The sequence below is a fragment of the Aquarana catesbeiana genome, linkage group LG11, assembly GCF_042186555.1.
Source record: "Aquarana catesbeiana isolate 2022-GZ linkage group LG11, ASM4218655v1, whole genome shotgun sequence".
NCBI classification, from domain to species: Eukaryota; Metazoa; Chordata; class Amphibia; order Anura; family Ranidae; genus Aquarana; species Aquarana catesbeiana.
In genome coordinates, this window is record NC_133334.1 from 9,857,892 (window position 1) to 9,884,267 (window position 26,376).

Below are 26,376 nucleotides of genomic sequence, written 5' to 3' on the forward strand. Positions count from 1 at the left end.
CATCTGTCACCTACATATAATATCATTTTAACAATTCTACACCGGCAATTTGATAATGATTAACACTTGTTAATCATTGAGTAACTATTACCTGTTCCAGATGCCATGGCACCATGGGGTTTGGATTATGTAATTAGAACACAAACACGTCCCAACATATTCTGGGACAATCAGCATCTGTATTGACACCCTCCATGGTGTTTGATTCTGGGTGATTAAGTGATTAAGTTAAGTGATTAAGTGATTAAGTTACGTCCCATGTGGAAATAAATGATGGGGCTTTATTCTGTCACTCATTAGAACAGAGGAAGCTACTTGGATAAGTGTCAAAAGCTCTTTAGTGTTATAGAACAGGTCCAGCTCAATGTGGTCAATTAATACTATGTAAGTGTAGCAAGGTACCAGGCCTCCTATGGTCTAAAGAGAACCTCCAGGGCCAGAGATAGCTGACATCCTTCTGAATATGGTGGGTTGCATGGCATAGTGAGTGTAATGCAAGGTAGATTGATTGGGCACCAGATACTTCTTGAATGCAAAAGAGATTTTATTTCTCTTAACAGAACTTTGGGAGAGAGGGTTAGGGCCAGGACACCCTTGCAAGAATAATTGGCAGACTCCGAGACTTCAACAGGAGAACAGCCATTCAGGGAAAGGCATCCAGCAAGACACCACATCTGCATGTATAGGAATGCTGTCTCCCATGGCAACCATCTTTATCAGTTCCTAACAAAAAATGTAACAGTTTCTTCGCTTCCACTACAATCACTTCTTGTAGTACTTCAGCCCACTGAGCTCCCAGTCTCTCACTAGACTAGATGATTTACTGTCACTGAATCCCTTGAGCTCCTCCAATCTTCATGGTGGTATCTTCCTCAAGCGTCACCCCCACCTCGCTGCTGGGTCCCTAGCTTGGCACTCGAGATACTTCTCAAGCTTCACTCCACTGGCCTGCCTGGTCCCTAGATTGACACACAAGGCTGCTCTGCAAGCGTCACCTCCGCTGGCTGGGTCCCTGGCATGATACCCACTGAAGTTTCCTGATTCTTGGTGAGAATACTGCTCTGGTACTTGCTTCAGCTACTCACTGTGGTCCCTGATAATAAGGTGGATGATCCCTTGGTCCCGACCATGACAGGTTCTCCGGCCGTCACTTCTGGTTGGACTGCAAGCCGCAATCCCAATCCTGCCCTATTCTCTTGCTTCTGGATAGGCCCTCAGACAGCCTAGCAGCCATATGTGCCCGGGATAGGCCCAAACTCTGGCCTAGCAGCCCAGGCAATACAACACACATCCACTCAGACTGCCGTCCAGGTGGCACAGAACATTGATCACCTGACTCCACCCAAATATATAGGTTCTCCGCGCAGGCCAAGGGATTCAAGAAAACCCCTGCCCATTGGCTGGGATACCCCATACACCTATAATCTGACCTTGCATTGCCCTTCCCATATCTATTACCACCAAGTACCCAGCCACCTAGCAGCAAAAGAGTGAAGTGCAGCAATTACAGACTTAACGTGAAATCAATTGATCCTTAACAATTAGCCAAGCCAGCTATACCTGGCAGGTAAATTTAAGAGCAACCCTGCCTAAACACCAGGGTGCTACATAAGTGGTCCATATAGTGAACTTGCAGATGAGTTATTCAATTTCAGGGTCATAACAGAGAACAAGGGGGCATTCTTTACGTCTTGAGGAAAAGAGATTAAATCTCCAAATACAGAAAGGCTTCTTCACAGTAAGAGCTGTGAAAATGTGAAATAGACTCCCTCAAGAGCCGGTTCTGGCCAACTCAGTAGATTGCTTTAAAAAAAAAAAAAGCCTTGATTATTTCCTAAATGTACATAATTTAACTGAATACTAATATTTATAGGTAAAGTTGATCCAGGGAGTATCCGATTACCTCTTGGGGGATCAAGAAGGATTTTTTACCCCGCTGGAGCAAATTGTATCATGCTTTATTGAGTTTTTTCACCTTCCTCTACTGTGGGTACAGAATAGTATATATGGAGGTTTTCTATTGTGTGTGTGTCTTTTTTTTTGGCTGATTAACCTGGACTTGTGTCTTTTTTCAACCAGATCAACTGTGTAACTGTGTAACTGTGTAACTGTGTACTACCTACAAAAAATAATGAATGGAAACTATTGGAATTTTATTTTTGCCTTTTTTATTTATTGTTAAACAAAAAAAAAATACAAAATATATAAATTAGCTTACTTTTTGGGTTATTTATTTTTTATGGTTTTATCACATCATCTGTAATCATGATCAGTAGAAAAAGTGAAATTGGAAAACAGACTTTAAGGGCTGCCACTATAATCCCAATGGGGAAAAAAGGGGGTACTCAAAAGTATAAATAAAATATTAACATTTATTTAATATCATCTTAAAAACATGTCACAAAGACAAGTGCATAGATATGTCACTGTACATATACATTCTCCCATCTATTACAGCTATGGCTAAACAAGGAGACCTGTACAGGTGGCCTCAAAAATATTGAGTGTATTCCTTTACAATAGTCTTCTATCTGAAGGCCAACCAACGGGATCACAATACCAGCACCAATAGATCACTACGCGTTTCACCCAAAGCGTCCTCAGGAGATCTAATTGGGACATGACCAAAATATGGGAAGCGCGAGGCATCCAAGCCACTGTGAAGGAGAAGAGGGGAAGGGAGAGAGAAAATCTTGCTTGACCGGCTCCAAGGGGGGTATAGAGAGGCACTAAACAGCCAAATGAAGGGCCTCATTCATGAATAGTAGCTTTTAAATGCACTTTTTAGTAGTGATATGGGATAGGTCACAGATGGTGAGCCCAAAGGCTTTCGTCCCTTTAACAAGTCGGATAGTCCAAGTTACTAAATAACTTGGACTATCTACTTAAAAAGGGATCATTTGGGGGTATTTGTACTGTACTGGTATTTTTTGGACCTCAAGAAATGAGAGGATTGATCGATTTTCAGATATATATCCCATAGTTTGTGGATTCTATAACCTTCCTACAGACTAAATAATATACACTGATTTGGGTTATTTTCACCAAAGAAACGTAGAACAATTTGTTATTTGCAAAAAAATTGTAATAGAAATTAAACATTTTTTTCAAACTTTCCAGCCTTTTTTTCATTTATTTAGCAAAAAAAGGCAGTGGTGATTAAATATCACCAAAAGAAAGCTTGAGTTATGTGAACAAAATGATAAAAATTTAGTTTGGATACAGTGTTCCATGACCGCGCAATGGCCATTCAAAGTGTGACAGCGCTGAAATCTGAAAATTGTAATGGGCAGGAAGGGGGTAAAAATGAAAAATACAATTTTAAAAATGGTGTGAGGTCTCTCAGGAATTCCTTGGTCTTGAAGTGAAGTCCATGCAAAAAAAAAATGTGTGAGGTCCCTCTAAAAATTCACTTCGGACCCTAAACCTGAGCATTCAGCCTGACTGGCCAAGAAAGGTGGGGACAAGAGTCACATGCCCTCAACATGTGGATTGAGCTTTGCCAGGGAGGTCCCTCTCTGCAAAGCACTTTGTCTTTCTATTGGTAAGGACAAGGGCCCCATTCCCACATTCCCTGTCCAGATTAATGTAATTTCCCAAATTTAACCATGTGGCCATATAAAGGTAATGATATCACCCGCTCCATTACCCGCCCATTTGCTTACATGGCCGTGGACTGTAAATTAATGGGTTATGACAGTGGTTGGTATGGAAACAGCGGGTGAAAGCAGCTTCTGGTTCCTTAGCAACCACTGAACGCCCATCCACTCTGAACACCCTAAATGTTTGACTTTTGCATGAACGTCTGAATTAGCGTTCAGACCAAACACTAAGCTCATCCCTAATTAGAACTCATCACTGATTACAAAAACGCTTCTGCTGAAATCCAGAATGTAATCTTTGGCCAGCCAGGTCCACCATGTTTTTATAGATCATGCAGCTTTGTAGCATTGTCAATTCATGTTTTATAGATCAGTTATGGTGCAACCAGTCCATCACTGAAAGACAAGAGGGTTTTCCCAACCTTGTTCCGGATGCTTCGAAATGATTTTGTAATTTATTCTAACTTGGCTCAAATGCTGAAGTATTTTGGGTGGACCTGGATAGGAATTATTAGATCTGATGATGACAGCGGGAGAGAAGAGTATATGGTTTTGAGGGAAGTCATGAATCTCTATAAAATTTGCATTTCCTTTAAAATAGAAGTTGCTGTGCGGGAATCCATGTTTAGAAAGTTAGATGAACAAGCACATTCCTATAAAAAAGGATCTGTCAATGTCATTGTAATCTGTGGGGCGTTGTTTGATTTTGACACTGACTTTCTACATTTTATAAGAGGTTATGTAGAAGACGGAACAATCATCCTTAGTCCTGTCTGGGCAGCAAACGTTGTCCTCATTGGTAAACACCCAGAAATATTTAATTGTAGTTTGTCCTTTGGGGCCAAGTCCACAAGTATTGCAGAATTTCAGAATTTTGTTAATGAATTCCAACCTCAAAAAAAGCCAGCCGACAAATTACTTGAAGATCTGTCGATGATTGAATTTGGTTGTTCTTCTGTAGATAAAGACAAAAATCTTCTCTTTGAAAAGATTTATAAAAGGTCACTTCATGAGTGCAATGGCACAGAACATATTACTGATATCCAACACTTCTTCCATGGCGGTAATGCCCACCAAGTGTATCTCGCGGTTTACTCTATGGCAACCGCCTTACATGATATGCTTGGATTCATGAAGACATCTGGAAGCCATTTATCTGACTTTAATCACCAGGTGAGTGCAGCCTACGCATGCCCTGTACACACAATAGGATTTTCCGATGGAAAATGTGTGATAGGACCTCGTTGTCAGAAATTCCAACCGTGTGTAGGCTCCATCACACATTTTCCATAGGAATTTCCGACATACAAAGTTTGAGAGCTTGCTATAAAATTTTCGAACAACAAAATCCGTTGTCGGAAATTCCGATTGTGTGTACACAAATCCGACACACAAAGTGCCACGCATGCTCAGAATAAATTAAGAAATTAAAGCTATTGGCTACTGCCCCGTTTATAGTCCCGATGTACGCGTTTTACGTCACCACGTTCAGAACGATCAGATTTTCCGACAACTTTGTGTGACCGTGTGTATGCAAGACAAGTTCGAGCCAACATTCGTCGGAAAAAATCCATGGATTTTGTTGTCAAAATGTCCGATCAATGTCCGACCGTGTGTACGGGGCATTAGAGTAAAGCATATCTGAATCACTTTTTCCCTTTTATCTTTGTAACCCAGCAAATAACTCACACTACTTGTCCCTGGGTGGCTTCACTAAGTTCTCCACTGTATCTATGGAGGAATTCATGCTTGCCAGCCAGGCTGGACTTGAAACACGTCTGTCTATTTTTTGGGAGTAATGGGAAAGATAACATTGTTTCACTTCCAGCTCAGTTCATGAGAAATTACAACAACATCACATTTCTGGCAAGATCAAAAGGTTTTTTTTTTCTTGCTGAAAATCAAAACTAATGCAGCCACCACATCCAAGGACTGTTAAACTGCAATACATTTAATCTATTGATATATTTTAATGTCCTTAACAATGCATGTTACGTAATGTGCAAGTGTGCAAGAGTGAAAACAATTTGTTTCTTTTTGATTTATTATTTAAATAATTGAATTCAATTTGTCCGAATTTGAAAAATTTGAATTGGCATTCAAATTTATTCTATTCAAAATTTATATTTTGGAAGACGATTATATTCTTTCTATTTTATTCTATTCTATTCTCTTTTTTTTTCTATTTTATTCTATTTTTTTCTTTAATATTCTATTCTTATCTATTCTAATCTATTCTATTTGAATTCAAATTTATTCTATTTAAAATTAGAATTTTGGAAGGTGGTTATATTCTTTCTATTTTTATTCAACTCTATTCTAGTTTAATGTTTTTTTATATTCTATTTTTCTATTCTTTTATTTTTTTATTTTATTCTTTTCTATTCTAAACTATTCTATTATAAGCTATTCTATTTTTTAATCTATTATTTTCTATTCCGTTCTAGTCAATTCTTTTCCATTCTATTCTAATCTATTTTATTCAAATCTATTCAATTCAAAACTTAAATTTTGGAAGTCAGTGCTGTTTACAAAGAAAGATAACATTGTTTTGCTTCAAGCTCTGTTCCTGAGAAATGACAACGACATCACATTTCTGGCAAGATCAGCAGGCTTTTTTTTTGTTCTTGCTGAAAATGAAAACTAATGCAGCCACCACATCCAAGGACTGGTAAACTGCAATACATTTCATTTATTATTTTAATGTCCTTAACCATGCATGTTAACTAGGCCCGGAAGAATTTGCCCCCATAATGACCAGGCCATTTTTTCGCGATATGGTACTGCGCCGCTTTAACTGACAATTGTGCGGGCGTGCGACGCTCTACCCAAACACAATTTATGTCCTTTTTTCCTTCAAATAGAGCTTTCTTTTGGGGATAATTGATCACCTCTGCGGTTTTTATTTTTTGCCCTATAAACAAAGACCGACAATTTTGAAAAAAAAAATATTTTTTTACTTTTTGCTATAAAAAAACAAATGTATTCATCAGTTTAGGCCACTATACAGTATTTATCGGCATATAACATGCACTTTTTCCCCCTTAAAATCAGGGGGAAATCGTGTGTGCGTGTTATATGCCAATCCCTGCTGCCTTGGAGTGGAAGTAGGGGACGAGCGCCACTGGATTACACACAGCCGCAATCTCCTGTGTATCCGGCGCTCAGTCACATACAGTCCCGCCCCCCTGGCCCGGCATTGGACCACTGTTCTGTCCATCATATGAGCCGGGCAGGACTGTGAGTGACTGAGCGCCGGATACACAGGAGATAGGCGGATCTGTGTCATCCAGCACTGGCGCGGCTGCAATCGCCTTGGCAAAGGCGAGTCTACAGATGTGTACTAAACAGGCTGCAATGATGGGCACATTAGAGGCTGCAGATGGGCATAGATCAGTCTGCATTGATGGGCACTGGTGAGGCTGCAGAGCACTGACCCTTATTTTAAGATTTAAGGTTTTTCGCAGAAACTTCCCTCTTAAAGTTAAGGTGCGTGTTATACGCCAATAAATACTCTTCTACATATTTTTCGTTAAAAAAATCGCAATAGACGTATATTGATTGGTTTTCACAAAAGTTATAGCGTCTACAAACTATGGGATAGATTTAGGGACTTTTATTTCTTTTATTGTTTTTACTGGTAATGGCGGCGATCTGAGATTTTTAGTGGGACTGTGACATTGTGGCGGACAAATCTGACCCCAAATGACACTTTTTGGGGAACAGTGACATTATTACATTGATCAGTGCAATAAAAATGCACTGATCAACTGGCAGGGAAGGAGTTAACACTAGTGGGCAATCAAGGGGTTAAATGTGTTCCCTGGGTGTGTTCTAACTGTAGGGGGGATCGGCTGGCAGGGACATGATAGAGACCACTGTTCCCGATGACTGGAAACAGTAGATCTCTGACATGTTCCCTGTCAGAATAGGGATCCACCTTATTCACAAAAGCAGATCCCCATTCTGCCTCTATACTAGGAGATTGCGGGCCGCCAGTGGACATCGAGTCCGCCCAACCAGCAGGCAAACGTGCGCAGTGTGCATGTGCGCATGCCCCGCGCAACTGCGCCTGCACGAGCCGCCGTACAGCTACGGCGATTCACGCAGGAGAGCCCACCTGTTGCCGTATAACGACGGCGGCTGGTCGGCAACTGGTTAAGTAATATGCAAGTGTAACTAGATGTGGGCAGAACATCTACTCTTTTCTATTCAAATTTATTTAATTCAAAATTCAAGTTTCGGAAGTCCGTTATATTCTTTCTATTCTATTCTATTCTATTCTGTTGTTTTTCTATCCTATTCTTTTTACATTCTTTTCCTTTTGTTTTCTATTATATTTTATTATATTCTTATATTTTCTTCTCTATATGTTCTTTTTTACTGTATTCTATTCTTTTCTATGTTATTCCTCTATTTTCTATTCTATTTTATTCTATTCTTGTTTTCAAATTCAATTTTAAATTCATTTTTAGATTCAATTCAATTTGAATTAGAATTTCGGCTGAATTTCGTTTAATTATTTTGGATTAATTTAAATTTGTTCCTATTGTAATTCGGAAATTCAGATACATCTGAATTTCCACATAACGAAAACATCTTCATAATTTCGATTCGGAACTAAATGAATTGCGCATGCCTAGATATAACACTTCCAGGTATTGATCACAATATCCCCCCTGACAATGTCATACCAGACCAACTTTAGCACGCTGCCTGGGTGTCCAGGGAAGGGAGGGGCAGTGAGCTTGCAGCCTCCACTCCCTCTTGAGCCATACCGATTTGCATGCTATCAACATTGCATGGGTACCTTGCTAAGCTCCCCTGGAAGTGCACCCAGCCCCCATGTTATTGGGAGAAAAGGCAGGGTAGATGTGAGGGTCTGCAGAGGAGATTATCAAAATCTGGATGTCCCTTTAAGATGGGGGGAATTTAACATTTTGGGACCCCCTATGTGAGTGAGGAGTGCATAGTACCCCTTGTTTATCCTTCACGGTAAAAAGTAAAATGGTAAATAAACACAGAGAAAATGTGAAAAATCCTGAATTAAAAAAGTACAAAAATAAAAAGCATCATCCCTCAATGTAAATTCAATGCCATTTATACCATCCAGCTATGTAGACCCAACATTCATCACAATAAATGATGCCCTGATGACCCACCAATAATCCTTCTGCTTCTCTTGTTGCATATGACAGCTCCTAGGCCAGCCGCTGAATGTCAACCAATTGGAAGGGTATCCTGAGTGATGTCATTGACCAAATATGGTCACGATCATGCTTGGACACTTGACCAGTTGGTTGACATTCAGCAGCTGGCCAGGGAGCTGTCATTTGTGATTGGAATATCAACAGGAGAGGATCATTTTTGCACGGGACATATTGTCTGGCAGGTCATCAGGGATGATGTATCTACATTGTTGGGCAATGCGTTTAATGTTGGATTTACATCAGGGGCAATTGTATTTTTTTGTGATTTATTTATTAATTAACCACCTGCCAGCCGCCCACTATACATTTACGGTGGGCGGCCGACATGGACAGCCTGGATCACGTACATGTACATCAACCAGCCCTTTTCTGGGTTAGGGGCATGCTGCATACTACTTCCCTGGACACAGAAGATTGTGGATCCCAGTCCCGGAATCACTATGCGATTACCTGATCACAATGCCAACAAAGCTATTGTGCATGAATTTCATTCTTAACAGCTGTGTTTCCTGCAGAGTGATGAGTGATTGGCACACAGCTATCATATGGTACCTGGGCCAATCACAGCACCCTGTAACATGTGATTAGCTGTAGCCAATCACAGATCCCTAGTATTCACAGCTGTCATGCATGTAACCCATTCATGACAGTTGAAAATATTACTCTTACTGTGATCACCATTGTAACAGTAATCAAAGTGTAAAAAAGAAAAAAAAATGCTTGATCACCTCCCCAGAGTAGTACAGTGTTACTATGGTGACACTGAACTACTCTGATGAGAGTATGTAAAAAAAGAAAAAAACAAGAAAAAAATGTTGAATAAAAGGCTTTAAAATAATTGAATAAAAAAATGATTTACATTTAACAACTGTCACCAGTCAGTATTCCTAATCACAGCCACACAGTGGTGTAGCAACAGGGGTTGCAGGGGTCGCAATGGCTCTGCTCTGGGGGGCCCGTGCAACTGGTAGAGAGAGGCGGTAAAACAAAACTCCCCATTGTGTATCGGCATTGGGAGCTCCGTCAGACAGTGAAGACACTGCAAAGTGAAAGCAAATGAAGTGTGCTGTGTTCTCTGCCTTCCCCTACAGCACAGTACCTGGCTGTATGATTGAAGGTACTGTACTGCTGATTTTTTGACAGGCTGTATATATACACTACAGTGCCATGCAAAAGTATTGGCTTTTTACCTATTTTGTTACATTACAGCCTTTAGTTCAATGTTTTTTAATCTGAATTATATGTGATGGATCAGAACACAATAGTCTAAGTTGGTGAAGTAAAATTAAAAAAATATATACATAAAACTATTTTTCAGAAATAAAAAACTGATGATTGGCACGTGTGTATCTATTCACCCCCTTTGTTATGAAGCCCATAAAAAGCTCTGGTGCAACCAATTACCTTCAGAAGTCACATAATTAGTGAAATGATCTCCGCCTGTGTGCAATCTAAGTGTCACATGATCTGTCATTACATACACACACCTTTTTGAAAGGCCCCAGAGGCTGCAACACCTAAGCAAGAGGCACCACTAACCAAACACTGCCATGAAGACCAAGGAACTCTCCAAACAAGTAAGGGACAATGTTGTTGAGAAGTACAAATCAGGGTTAGGTTATAAAAAAACATCAAAATCTTTGATGATCCCTAGGAGCACCATCAAATCTATCATAACCAAATGGAAAGAACATGGCACAACAGTAAACCTGCCAAGAGACGGCCGCACACCAAAACTCACAGAATGGGCAAGGAGGGCATTAATCAGAGAGGCAGCACAAAGACCTAAGTTAAGTATCTGGAGTATCTGGACATAGGACGACAATAAGCCGTACGCTCCATAGAGTTGGGCTTTATGGCAGAGTGGCCAGAAGAAAGTCATTACTTTCAGCAAAAAAAAAAATGGCATGTTTTGAGTTTGTGAAAAGGCATGTGGAAGACTCCCAAAATGTATGGAGGAAGGTGCTCTGGCCTGATGAGTTCAACTAAAATTGAACTTTTTGGCCATCAAAGAAAAGGCTATGTCTGGCACAAAACCAACACATCACATCACCCAAAGAACACCATCCCCACAGTGAAACATAGTGGTGGCAACGTCATGCTGTGGGGATGTTTTTCAGCAGTCAGGACTGGGAAACTGGTCAGAGTTGAGGGAAAGATAGATGTGCTAAATATAGGGATATTCTTGAGCAAAACCTGTACCACTCTGTGTGTGATTTGAGGCTAGGACGGAGGTCCACCTTGCAGCAGGACAATGACCCCAAACACACTGCTAAAGCAACACTTCAGTGGTTTAAGGGGAAACATGTAAATGTGTTGGAATGGCCTAGTCAAAGCCCAGACCTCAATCCAATAGAAAATCTGTAGTCAGACTTAAAGATTGCTGTTCACGAGCGCAAACCATCCAACTTGAAGGAGCTGGAGCAATTTTGCAAGGAGGAATGGGGCAAAAATCCCAATGGTAAGATGTGGCAAGACTCATAGAGACTTATCCAAAGCGACTTGGAGCAGTGATAGCCGCAAAAGGTGGCTCTACAAAATATTGACTTTGGGGGGGGTGAATAGTTATGGACATTGACTTTTTCTGTTATTTTGTCCTATTTGTTGTTTGCTTCACAATAATAAAAAAAAAATCTTCAAAGTTGTGGGCATGTTCTGTAAATTAAATGATGCAAATTCTCAAACAATCCATGTTAATTCCAGGTTGTGAGGCAAAAAAACACGAAAAATGCCAAGGGGGTGAATACTTTTGCAAGGCACTGTATATCGCCAAAAGTATTGGGACGCATGCCTTTAGAGGCACATGAACTTTAATGGTATCCCAGTCTTGGTCCATAGGGTTCAATATTGAGTTGGCCCACCCTTTGCAGCTATAACAGCTTCAACTCTTCTGAGAAGGCTGTCCACAAGGTTTAGGAGTGGTGTGTCTATGGTAATGTTTGACCATTCTTCCAGAAGTGCATTTGTGAGGTCAGGCACTGATGTTGGACGAGAAGGCCTGGATCATAGTCTCTAGTCTAATTGATCCCAAAGGTGTTCTATCAGGTTGAGGTGAGGACTCTGTGCAGGCCAGTCAAGTTCCTCAACCCCAAACTCGCTCCTACATGTCTTTATGGACCTTACTTTGTGCACTGGTCCAAATCATTTGGTGGAGGGGGGATTATGGTGTGGGGTTGTTTTCCAGGTGTCGGTCTTGGCCCCTTAGTTCCAGTGAAGTGAACTCTTAAGGCGTCAGCATACCAAGACATTTTGGACAATTTCATGTTCCCAACTTTGTGGGAACAGTTTGGGGACGGCCCCTTCCTATTTCAACATGACTTCGCACCAGTGCACAAAGTAAGGTCCATAAAGACATGGATGAGCAAGTTTGGGGTGGAGGAACTTGACTGGCCTGCACAGAGACCTGACCTTAACCCGATAGCATACATTTGGGATGAATTTGAGCTGAGACTGCGAGCCAGATCAGTACCTGACCTCATAAATGCGCTTCTGGAAGAATGGTCAAACATTCCCATAGACACACTCCTAAACCTTGTGGACAGACTTCCCAGAAGTGTTGAAGCTGTTATAGCTGCAAGGGGTGGACCAACTCAATATTGAACCCTATTGACCCCAGGCACTGCTTTCCGCTATGCCATCAATGTTTGGGAATATTTTTTTCTAATGTTTACATACCTTAGACACCCTGAAGCGCTGCACTTCTGTATTACCTTGCCACAGTGAGGTACGTCATATCCTCCCACCCATTTGGGATTGATGACACACATATCCCAGTAGCTATCGATCAACTGGGATCTTCCGCACCTTGCCGAGTGTGCCTCACTTTCTTCACACTGTGCAGGCGCATAATTAGGAGGTGAATGCTGGGTAGTCAGCTGCACTGTATCCTTGGATAAAGTCCAACCGGGCTTCAGATGCACACACTGATGATGAATGCCTACAGAATTGAGAGGAGACAGCGAGTCATATTGCATTTACAAGGAACACAAACAATTGCATATGCAGCTTATGCCAATTTGAATGGCATAAGCTGCAACTATCATGGGGGTGCTTTAAAAAAAAAATGACTGGAGCTGTGCTTTAAGTGGGGAATAAGTATATATTGTCCAGTGGAAGAATATCATGAGAAACTCTACCAAAACTATTGCTGTTCACAAAAAATTGGAATGTTAGGTTGGGTGGATTTTAGAGTAGCTTGGCAACCTTCGTACATACTGTAAGGTGGCACTTGAGGTATTAACAGCATAGATAGTGACCTCATGGAAGAAGTCCAGCCCTCCAGAAAACACGAGGTCCATGGCTCAACAAGTGTCCATTAAACTGCATTATAGTTTCAATCAAATTTTGTTCTCCTGCAGAAGTTGCACCGATATATACAAGCTTCATACTACTTTTCCGAAGACACTTCACATCAATACTTTAATGAAGACGGAGAATTTGTTACACAATATGTAATCCAAAACCATTTATTAGTCAACAAAACTATTCTCACTAACGATGTTGGATTATTTGAGCAATCTATTTCCAGAGGACAGAGCATTTTTATCAATGCAAGTTTAATAAAATGGAAGAATCACCAAAAAGAGGTAAGATTAACCACTTCACTGGAAGCAGTTTGGAAGCATTTACCCCCTTCCTGACCAAGCCCTTTTTTGCGATACGGCACTGCGTCGTTTTAACTGACAATTGCGCGGTTGTGCGACATTGTACCCAAACAAAATTGATGTCCTTTTTTCCCCACAAATAGAGCTTTCTTTTGGTGGTATTTGATCACCTCTGCGTTTCTTTTTTGCGCTATCAAAAAACAAAGAGCGACAATTTTGAAAAAAAAAAGCAATATTTTGGGATATACTAAACTGCCTATTGGGATGATGGGGTGATTGGATTATTGGCTGCAATACTCAGAACTCTCACTAGATGTCAGTGTAATTTATACACACACATATATATATATGGTAATAACTCTGTTGTTTCTCAAGTTATGGTATTCTTTTCTGCAGTGCTTGATACAATGTTGCAAGAAGCAGTTGCTAATGTTTAACTGTTCACTTGCTGATATATACACAGCTGTACAACAGGTTCATAATAAATTATACAGAACTAATGGAAAATTAAATTTGACCTGTTTTTGATGGAAATATGGGTAGAATTATTATTTTTTGGGGGGATTATGGGTGGAATATCATGTTAACACCTAACAATGAACATATTAAAGCTATTTCTGATAAGAATATGCATATAATTATTTTTCTACATGCGGATTATGGGTGGAATATTACAGTTAAACATTCCTAGGAACATATTTAACCACTCCAGCCCCAGAAGATTTGGCTGCTCAATGACCAGGCCATTTTTAGCAATACAGCACTGCGCCGCTTTAACCACTTGCCCACAGGGCACTTTCACCCCCTCCTGCCCAGACCAATTTTCAGCTTTCAGCGCTCTCACACTTTGAATGACAATTACGGTACTCAGTCATGCAACACTGTACCCAAATGAAATTTGCGTCCTTTTTTTCACACAAATAGAGCTTTCTTTTGGTGGTATTTAATCACTAGTGGGTTTTTTTATTTTTTGTGCTATAAATAAAAAAAGACTGAAATTTTGGTGGAAAAATGCCTTTTTCTTTGTTTCTGTCATAAAATTTTGCAAATTAGTAACATTTCTTCATAAATTTTGGCCAAAATTTATATGACTACATATCTTTGGTAAAAATAACCCTAATTAGTGTATATTATTTGGTTTTTGTGAAAGTTATAGAGTCTATAAGCTAGGGTGCAAATCATTGAAAATTGATCACACCTGATCACACCTGATGTACTGAAGACCTATCTCATGTACAAGCCAGGAAAGTACAAATACCCACAAAATGACCCCATTTTGGAAAGCAGGCACCCCAACTTATAATCTATGAGGCATAATGAGTCTTTTGAACTGTTCATTTTTTTCCAGAAGCTTTAGGAAAATGTGGGAAAAAAAATGAAAACGCATTTTTTTTCCACAAAGTTGTCCATTTTTAAGATATTGCCAACACATAGCATATACATAGCAAAAATGACACCCCAAAATACATTCTGCTACTCCTCCTGAGTATGGCGATACCACATGTGTGAGACTTTTACACAGCCTGGCCACATACAGAGGCCTTCAATGGAAGTAGCACCTTCAGGCGTTCTAGAAGCATAAATTGCACATCTCATTTCTCAACCACCTATTACAGTTTTGAAGGCCCTGGAGCCCCAGGACAATGGAAGCACCCACAAAATGACCCCATTTTGGAAATCAGACACCTCAATGTATAATCTATGAGGCATAATGAGTCTTTTGAAATGTTCATTTTTTTCCAGAAGTTTTTGGAAAATGTGTAAAAAAAATGAAAACGCATTTTTTTCCCACAAAGTTGTCCATTTTTAAGATATTTCCAACACATAGCATGTACATAGCAAAAATGACACCCCAAAATACATTCTGCTACTCCTCCTTAGTATGGAGATACCACATGTGTTAGACTTTTACACAGCCTGGCCACATACAGAGGCCCACCAGGGAAGGAGCACCTTCAGGTGTTCTACAAGCATAAATTACACATCTCATTTCTCAACCACCTATTACAGTTTTGAAGGCCCTGGAACCCCCGGGACAATGGAAACGCCCCCAAAATGACCCCATTTTGGAAAGCAGACACCCCAATGTATAATCTATGAGGCATAATGAGTCTTTTGAACTGTTCATTTTTTTCCAGAAGTTTTTGGAAAATGTGTAAAAAAAATGAAAACGCATTTTTTTCCCCACAAAGTTGTCCATTTTTAAGATATTTTCAACACATAGCATGTACATAGCAAAAATGACACCCCAAAATACATTCTGCTACTCCTCCTGAGTATGACGATACCACATGTGTTAGACTTTTACACAGCCTGGCCACATACAGAGGCCCGCCAGGGAAGGAGCACCTTCAGGTGTTCTACAAGCATAAATTACACATCTCATTTCTCAACCACCTATTACAGTTTTGAAGGCCCTGGAGCCCCATAGGACAATGGAAACGCCCACAAAATGACCCCATTTTGGAAAGCAGACACCCCAATGTATAATCTATGAGGCATAATGAGTCTTTTGAACTGTTCATTTTTTTCCAGAAGTTTTTTGAAAATGTGGGAAAAAAATGAAAACGCATTTTTTTCCACAAAGTTGTCCATTTTTAAGATATTTTCAACACATAGCATGTACATAGCAAAAATGACACCCCAAAATACATTCTGCTACTCCTCCTGAGTATGGCGATACCACATGTGTCAGACTTTTACACAGCCTGCCCACATACAGAGGCCCACCATTGAAGTAGCACCTTCAGGCATTCTACAAGCATAAATTACACATCTAATTTCCTGACAACCTATTATTTTTGAAGGCCCTTATATTTCTAACACATAGCATTTACATACCAAAAATTACACTCCAAAATAAATTCTATTGAGGAAAGGGTATAAAAAAAGTATTACCTGTGGTTTTAGTAGTGTCTCCAGAGGAGAGAATTGGTGCAGGCAGAAGGCAGCAGGCAGGGATGTGCTTAGCAACAATAGTAATTATCCAGGCAGCAGGCAGGAATATTGTCTATAGTCAGCACAAGGATATCGTCAGCACAGCCAAAGCATTTGTCCATAGAAATTGTCCAGGCACAGACAGCCAGCACAGCCATAATATTGGTCCTGGTACACCGTTACCTCCCTGCACTCATTATTGTACAGCTCTCCAGCCCCTCATAAACATACTGCCTCTTGCTACAGCTAATTATTTCCATAGTCCAGGTAGCAGGCAGAGGTGTGGTCAGTTTATGCTGCAGGCAGGTGGATGGCGGCAGTAAGTCAGCAGCAGGCTGAGGGCCGCAATCAGGTAAGACCTGTGCACAGGGGTAGATGCTTCGACCCACCTAAATCTCTATGAAGCCTCCGGACTCCAGACCTTAATCCGGAAATTACGAAACCAGAAGACAACAAAAAAAATTGTTTTCTCCATCCGGAAAAACATTTCTGGAGCCCTTCACATGTGAGACCCCTGTGTCCTACAGTAGCAGGGCAACAGATCAGTCCAAGCAGGTGGCAAAAGCATAGTCCATAAAACAGGCCAGGGTCAGATAATGTGCAAGCAGTCCAAATGGTAGGCAGAAGCGTAGTTGGTAAAATAGGCCAGGGTCAGTTCACATGTAAGCAGTCCAAACGGTTGGCAGAGGCATAGTCAAAAAACAGGCCAGGGTCAGTTCACATAGAAGACAGTGGCATGGTTATTTGAGGAAGCATGAGAAATGGTAAGCACAGATGATGAAAATGGGGAGATGGTTAAGAATATGGGCTAATATTTTAGGGATGTGTGATATAGTCTGAAGCATTCACCAATGCAAAGGCTGGGTTCAAGGGGACACTGGGGACAATGGTAGCTGGTATCTCTTCGAAATCCTTTACTGCTGCATACTCAACTTTTTTTGGCGTCTTCGGCCTGCTTCAGATGGTGGAACGTGGCCTGGGAAGTGGCGTTCATGAAGTCGGCTAACAGCATCAAAGCAAAGGTTTTCTGGGGGGGTCTTTGATGGTAGATGAGGGACGTGACAACTTCTTCAATGAATTTTAGAAAGTGGGCAGGGCTTTCGGTGGATTTGGTGTAAATTATGTAGGCATTATAAATGGCCAAATTAATTAAATAGAGTGCTACTTTCTTGTACCAGAAACGGGAGCTACTTATTGATAATAGGGCTGAAGCATTTGGTCGTTGAAATCCACCCCCCCATGTACAGATTGTAATCTTGTACACATTTTGTCTTTACAATGGGACCTCATCTTCTCTGAACTTCAACTGTAGTGTCGTCGTCATGGATGGTGGACATCATGTACACATTCCTGGTATCCTTCCACCTCAAGGTCAGCACTTTGTTGCATCTCAAAGTTGCTCTTTCTCCCCTTTGCAATTTCTTATTTACTATGGCTTGTGGGAAGCCTTTCCTATTCTTTCTGGAGGTTCCACAGGCCAGGGTTTGTGCGAGGTATAGGTGTTTGAAAAGAGGCAGGCTTGTGTAGAAGTTATCCAGGTATATGTGGTAACCTTTCTTCAGCAGTGGGTATGCCAGGTCCCATACAATTTTACCAGTTGTGCCCATGTAGGCCGGGCACTCAGGGGGCTGGAGCTGGGAATCTCTTTCTTCGTATATGCGGAACGCATACAGATATCCCATGACTCTCTCGCAAAGCTTATAAAATTTCACTCCGTATTTGGCCCTTTTGCTAGGAATGTATTATTTTATTCCTAGCCGGCCTGATGGGGTACCAGGGACTCATCTACACATATATGCTTATCGGGGACATAGAGTTCTGCAAATCGTTAGGAAAAGAAATTAACGAGTGGGCGAATTTTATATAATTTATCGTAATTTGGATGATTGCGGGGAGGGCACTGGGTGTTGTCACTGAAATGAAGAAAGCCCATTATCATCTTGTATCGGGACCTGGACATTACAGAAGAATAAATGGGCATGTGGTGAATGGGGTGGGTGGACCAATAGGCACGTCCTTCATTTTTTTGTAAGCCCCATGTTTATGGTGAGGCTCATAAACATTTTGAACTCCTCCAGCGTCAAATCCTTCCACTCGAATGGACAGGCGTATGAAGATTGGGGGTTGTTGGCAATATGCTGCTGGGCATATAAATTGGTCTGGTCCACGATGAGTTGCAGCAAAGTGTTGGGCAAAAATAAATTAAAACAATCAATTTCAGAAAAATTTTGGGTATTGGCCTGCACACCTGGCTGTACGGTGAAAGGTGGAATTCTTGCTGATCCTGAGTCGAAAGGCAGCCCTGTTGGATTGGCAAGACAATCTGGGAGATATGTAGCGGCCCTGGCTCTTGGGGGACGTGGCACTCCAGTGCTGGTAGTTGGAGTTCCTGTGCTGGCATTTGGGCGTGATGCTGCAGAAGTGCTGGTACTGGGCATTTCTTGTGGCCTTTTGCTGGCAGCATCTCTGGTACTGGGCCTTTGGTTTTGGGGTCTATCGCTGGTAGCAGCGCTGGTACTGGGCCTGGGAATTTGATCCTGGGGTATATTGCTGGTGGCTGCCTGATTTCCAGAGCACCGTGCTCTTTTAGGAGGGATCCATTCTTCCTCTGATTCGTCTGCCGATCCACTACTATCGATCAGTTCAAATGCTGAATTTGATTCACAATCGGAGTTGGCATTTGAATCTGATGAGAACACGCCGCTGCTCTAATCAGTCATGGAGAGGATCTGGAATGCCTCCTCACTTGTATAGAATCTTTTGGACAATTTTTCTGATGGGCTGTGTGACAGGTGACAAACTACGGTTACTGATGGGTGACAGGTGATGGATGACAGCTGACGATCACTGATGGGCGATAGGTGATCAGTGACAGGTGACGGTCACTGATGGGTGACAGGTGACGTGTGACGGTCACTGGTGGGTAGCAGGTGACGTGTGACGGTCACTGGTGGGTGACAGGTGACAGGTAACGGTTGACAGTCTCTGATGGCAGTCTCTGATGGTGACTGGTGCACTTTATGGGACTGATAGGTGACAGGTGAGGGTCACGGATGGGTCACTGATGACGGTCACTGATGGCGGTCACTGATGATGGTCACTGATGATGGTCACTGAAGGGTGACAGGTGCACCACTGACGGCAGTCTCTGACAGTGACAGATGCACTTTGTGGGCACTGATGGGTGACAGGTGCACTTTGTGGGCACTGATGGGTGACAGGTGCACTTTGTGGGCACTGATAGGTGACTGGTGCACTTTGTTGGCACTGATGAGTGACAGGTGCACTTTTATAAGCACTGTGTGGGGACTGTTGGGTGACAACTGTAATGGGGGGGCGATGTGACAGGTTCTCTTTGTGGTGTTGGTGCAGTACACTACAAAACACACATAGATCGGTCACTCACAGCTCCTGGTTCTTCTCTCCTCACACTGGAAAAGGTGTGTGAGGAGAGAAGAGCCGGTAACAGCTAGTAACCGGTCTATGTTTACATTTAGTGATCGGCTGTGAATGGATCACAGCCGATCATGTGGTAAACAGCCGCCATCCATTGGCTGTTTACCCTTGTTGGTGACGAGCAGTGTTCCTGGGAACACGCCGCCACCGACGTGACTGCGCTACACGCTCCCGATCGCGTGCATGCACGGTCTAAAGCGGGGAATACCCCTTTGTGATCGGCCGTGACGTAATCACGGCCGATCACATGTTGAACAGCCATGCCCAATGGCTGTTCACCCCTGTCGGTGACGGGCTGTGTCCCGGGGACACGGCGACACTGACAGAGCAGGTCTGCATGCCCGCGATTGTGCGCATGCCCTGTGTCAATCAGCCCAGAACAAGAGCCGCACCGCTCCCATCATATGACGGTGGGTGGGCGGCAACAGGTTAACAGACAATTGCTCGGTCATGCGACGCTGTACCGAAACAAAATTTTTTCCCACAAATAGAGCTTTCTTTTGGTGGTATTTGGTATATAACCTCTGCGGTTTTTATTTTTGCGCTATAAACTACGGTGATGACGGTGATGACGGTGATAAGCAATTTTTATTGGGAATGCGATATTGCGGCAGAAAGGTCTGACACTTTTGACACATTTTTGAGACCAGTGACAATTATACAGCGATCAGTGCTATAACAATGCACTGATTACTGTATAAATGTCACCCGCAGGGAAGGGGTTAACACTAGGGGGCGATCAAGGGGTTAACTATGATCCCTAGGTGTGTTCTAACTGTGGGGTGATGGGACTGCCTAGGAGGAGAGAGAGATCAGTTTCATACTTAGTATGAACACACGATCTGTCTCCTCTCCCCTGAGAGAAACAGGATCTGTGTGTTTACACACACAGATCTCGGTTGTCGCTCTATCAGGAGCAATCGCCAAGCGGGTGCCAAGCGGTCATTGCGCTCGTCGGACACTCACATCAGCTCCAGCAACGAGATGCGGCCGCAGCGCACATGCCATCAGTGGAACGTGCGCGCCCCTAATGGTCAAGCGTCGAACCGACATAAGGTAACGTTGGTTCGGCCAGGGGAGCCAACATGCCGGAGTACAACTCCGGCGGCTGGTCGGGATGGGGTTAACTCATTTCTGATAAGAATATGCATATAATTATTTTTCTACATGGGGATTATGGGTGGAATATTACAGTTAAACATACCTAGGAACACATTTAACCTATTTCTGATACGGTAATAATATGCATATCATTATTTTTCTACATCGGGAATATGGGTGGAATATCATACTTAAACATACGTAGGAACATATTTAACCTATTTCTGATAAGAATATGCATATAATTATTTTTCTACATTGGGATTATGGGTGGAATATTACAGTTAAATATACATAGGAACATATTGAACCTATTTCTCATAAGAAAATGCATATAACTTTTTTTCTACATGGGGATTATGGGTGGAAAAATACCGTTAAACATACATAGGAACATATTTAACCCATTTCTGATAAAAATATGCATATAATTATTTTTCTACATGGGGATTATGGGAGGAATATATTTAATCTATTTCTGATAAGAATAAGCATATCATTGATTTTCTACATGGGGATTATGGGTGTAATATTACAGTTAAACATACATAAGAACATATTTAACCCATTTCTGATAAGACTATGCAGATAATTATTTTTCTACATGGGGATTATGGGTGGAATATTACAGTTAAACATACATAGGAACATATTTAACCCATTTCTGATAAGACTATGCAGATAATTATTTTTTTACATGGGGATTATGGGTGGAATATTAGAGTTAAATATACATAGGAACATATTTAACCCATTTCTGATAAGAATATGCATATAATAATTTTCTACATGGGGATTATGTGTGAAATATTACAGTTATACATACATAGGAACATATTTAACCCATTTCTGATAGGAATATGCATAAAATGATTTTTCTATGTGGGGATTATGGGTGGAATATTACAGTTAAACATACATAGGAACATATTTAACCCATTTCTGATAAGACTATGCAGATAATTATTTTTCTACATGAGAATTAAGGATGGAATATTGTAGTTCCACGGTTATTTTGAGGGGACAGCAAATTTACACCTCTTAAAATGTGAGAGGTGTAAATTAACCCATATCGGGAATGACGCAGCAACATATGGGTACATTGTTTTGCGCACCTGTGCCACTTTGCCGATGTATATCAGCATGAGCCATTCAGCGAATAGTTAACAAGGACCTGTATTATGTAAGAGGCCTGTGATCTTTCCCTATCACTGGCTTATCCCGCTTTGTCAGGTCTCTGTAAAGGTGGCCATCTTGGTAATGGAGTAGCATTTTGCTTCATAATGTCAGAGTTACCCACTTGATGAATGTTGGGAAATGTTTAGAAAGAAGTAGTAGATGCGGAGGAAGCAAAGATCCACAGAATAGACAAAAAAGAAGCAGGGGGATCCCTGCACTGCAGGCCCTCATGTACAGCTTTCTTTCCAGCAAGAAGAACAGTGATCAGCACAGTAGTGACATCACCAAATCTCACTCCAAATCATCTAGTGAGACCATCAGTCAGAGGCAGCAGCACCTTAGATGATATTACACTGCAGATATACAGTTCTGAAGAGAGAAAAACAGGAAACAAAAGGCTCATTTTCAGGGTGTTATGAAGGTGCAATTAAAATTTCTAGATGCATTTTAATCTCTTCAGCCCCAGAAAGATTTACCCCCTTCCTGACGGGGCGATTTTTTGCGATATGATACTGCGTCGCTTTAACTGACAATTGCGCGGTCATGCGACACTGTACCTAAACAAAATTTACGTCCTTTTTTCCCCACAAATAGAACTTACTTGTAGTGGTATTTGATCACCTCTGCGGTTTTTAATTTTTGCGCTATAAACAAAAAAGAGCAACAATTTTGAAAAAAAATCAATATTTTTTACTTTTTTCTATAATAAATATCCCCCAATTTAAAAAAAAAATCACATTTTTTCCTCAGTTTAGGCCGATATGTAATCTTCTAATTATTTTTGGTAAAAAAAAAACAATCGCAATAAGCGTATATTGATTGGTTTACGCAAAAGTTATAGCGTCTACAAAATAGGGGATAGATTTATGGCATGTTTATACATTTTTTTTTACTAATAATGGCGGTGATCTGCAATTTTTATTGGGACTGCGACATTGCGGCACACAGATCGGACACTTTTGACACTTTTTTGGAACCACTGACATTTATACAGCGATCAGAGCTATAAATAGCCACTAATTACTGTATAAATGTCACTGGCAGGGAAGAGGTTAACACTAGGGGACGATCAAGGGGTTAAATGTGTCCCCTCTGTGTGTTCTAACTGTGGGGGGATGGGACTGCCTGGGGAGGAGACTGATCGGTGTTCCTATATACTAGGAACACACAATCTGTTTCCTCTCCCCTGTCAGAATGTGGATTTGTGTGTTTACACACACAGATCCTCGTTTTGGCTTTGTCAGGGGCGATCGCGTCTGCCCAGCGGACATCGCGGCCTCTGGGCACGCGCATCGGCCCCCTTACTACCACGGCGGGCGCGCCCCCTATACCCCTTAAAGTGCCCACCACACAGCTACGGCGATTCAGCAGGGGAGTCATTTTTTTATATAAGAGAAAAAAGAGCAAAAAAACAAAACAAAACAAAAAAACAATATTTTCTACATTCTGTTTTTTTTTAAATCCAACAAAATCACATTTCATCATAAATTTAGGTCAGAATGTATTCTGCTACATGTATTTGGTAAAAAAAATCCTGATAAGTGCATGATGATTGGTTTGTTTAAAGCTATAGTGCCTACAAACTAGGCTACGTATCATTTAAAATTGATCAATCCTGATATACTGTTGGCCTATCTCATTTCTTGAGGCCCAAAAATGTCAGGACAGTACAAATACCCCCCAAATGACCCTGTTTGGAAAGAAGGCAGTCTAAAGTATTTAGAAAGAGACATGGCAAGTTTTTTGAAGTTGCAATTTTTTCCCACAATTGTTTGGAAAATGAAGAAATTTTTCCACAAAATTGGCATGTTACCAAGTTATTTCTCACACATGGCATTCCAAAAATTCAAAAGAATGAAAATCCAAAATAAACGAAAATGTAAAAATTCCAAAACCCAAAAATCTAATAATAACTAACTAACTAACTAATAATAATTATTATTACTAACTATTAAATTATAGGTACTGCAATTTCCTTTAAAATTTGGCTGTTAGTGAACGTAACAAATTTATCCGAAGTTACGAATTATCCGAAATAATGAATGCCGCATCTAAACAAATGGAACGCAAAAAATTATTAATATAAAATAAGAATAATACAAACTTTTTTATTATTATTATTTATTTTTTATTAATTAATTATGTTCCATTTGTTTAGATGCGGCATTTGTTATTTCGGATAATTCGTAACTTTGGATAAATTTGTATTCGTTACGTTCCCTAACAGCCAAATTTTAAAGGAAATTCCAATACCTATAATTTAATAGTCAGTTGTTATTGGTTAGTTATTAATTTTCAAATTTTCAAATTTCAAATTTTTGAATTTCGATCATAACAAATGACCCGAAAAACGGAACCCCCCCCCCCCCAAAAAAAAAACAAATTAAACAAAAACCAGAATGAATTACCGTAATTTTTCAGCAGTGCACATGTCTACTGCTTGCAGTCCCATAAATTAAGAAGCAATGTGCTGCAGACGTTAACATTAAAAAGATTAAAGTGTAACTCAACAGGGTGGAAATGTGTTTTTACAGTTATGCTGAACAGAAGTTGGGCCTTTACTATGCAGCCTTAAATATCTAAAATCAATTTTTTTTTATTATTTACATAAAATATATATATATATATATATATATATATATATATATATATATATATATATATATATATATATATATATATACAATTAATTTGGGCACAGTGTGGCATGGCTATGTTAATTTTTAGTTAAGCTATCCTGAAAAGATGACATGGTATAAAGGGGTATATACAGGCTTGTACTAAAGTTGTTAAAGAAAAAGGGATTATATTGTTATTTAACCACTTAAGGACCGAGCCTCGTTTTGAGATTTGGTGTTTACAAGTTAAAATAATTTTTTTTTGCTAGAAAATTACTTAGAACCCCCAAACATTATATATATATTTTTCTAACACCCTAGAAAATAAAATGGCGGTTGTTGCAATACTTTCTATCACACCACTTTTGCGCAGCGGTCTTTCAAGCGCACTTTTTTTGGAAAAAATACACTTTTTTAAATTAAAATATAAAAATAAAAAATAAAATAGCCCAATTTTTTTATATTGCGAAAGATAATGTTATGCCGAGTAAATTGATACCCAACATGTCACGCTTCAAAATTGTGCCCACTCGTGGAATGGTGACAAACTTTTACCCTTAAAAATCTCCATAGGCGGTGTTTAAACATTTTTACAGGTTGCATGTTTTGAGTTACAGAGGAGGTCTAGGGTGAGAATTATTGCTCTTGCTCTAACGATCACAGTGATACCTCACATGTGTAGTTTGAACACTGTATTCATATGTGGGCGTTGCTCATGTATGCGTTGACTTCTGCGGGATGGGGCGCGTTAAAAAAAAAAATTCTTATTTATTTTACTTTTTATTTTTAAACTTTAAAAAAAAAATGTGTCACTTTTATTCCTATTGCAAGAAATGTAAACATCCCTTTGTAATAGAAAAAAAGCATAACAGGACCTCTAAATGTGAGATCTGGGGTCAAAAAGACCTCAGATCTCATATTTACACTAACATGCAATAAAAAAAATGTTGTTTGAAAAAAAAAAAAGTTCCTTTAGGAGCTATGGGTATAAGTGATGTTTTGACGTTGCTTCTGCCCTGCAATGGTATGGAGCCGAGCGGGGGCCATCTTCTCCTCAGTCAGCTCCATACCACAGACCAAGAAGGATCCGATCGCCTCCGCCGCTACCAATGGCACTGGTAAGTGGCGGAGGGCACCGGAGCATGGGAGGGGGGTCTCTCCCGCCACCGATAAAAGTGATTTTGTGGCAAATCCGCTGCAGAGACCACTTTTATCTGAAAGCCGACCGCCCGCCTCAGAAGAGGTAGCTAGCTGCTGCCATAACAATGATATTCCTCTTCAATCAGCCGACGTTTAACGACGGCAGGCGGTCGGCAAGTGGATAAACCATTTCCGGACTATCAACCTTCGTTATACATCGCTACTTTGACATTAAATACCGTTGTTATACCGTTGTTATAGCAGCAGATAGCTGCCATAACCCCGGTGGGTGGTCCGCTCTAAGATAAAAGTGGTCTCTGCGGCAGATTCACCAGGAAATCACTTTTATGGGCGGCGGGAAAGGTGCCCCCCTCCCGCCGCATCCCAGGCATCCCCGCAGCTTTCCGGAGCCATTGGAAGAAGCGGAGACATACCAATCCTTTTACCTGATGGACAGGAAGTCGAGTGAGGGCATGATGGCCCCCACTCGACTCTATATCCTTGGAGGACCGGAGTGGCATGAAAAATC

At 40.8% G+C, this 26,376-nt stretch overlaps 1 protein-coding gene across 1 annotated transcript in view; it reads left to right on the plus strand.

Annotated features, from left to right (window-relative positions):
- LOC141112906 (vomeronasal type-2 receptor 26-like) overlaps positions 1-26,376 on the plus strand; it is a 67,818-nt gene that overhangs the window by 37,452 nt on the left and 3,990 nt on the right. The window contains exons 4-5 of the mRNA XM_073606010.1: positions 3,972-4,775; positions 13,171-13,398. Coding sequence (XP_073462111.1) covers positions 3,972-4,775; positions 13,171-13,398 — 1,032 coding nt within the window. The remainder of the gene's footprint in view (positions 1-3,971; positions 4,776-13,170; positions 13,399-26,376) is intronic.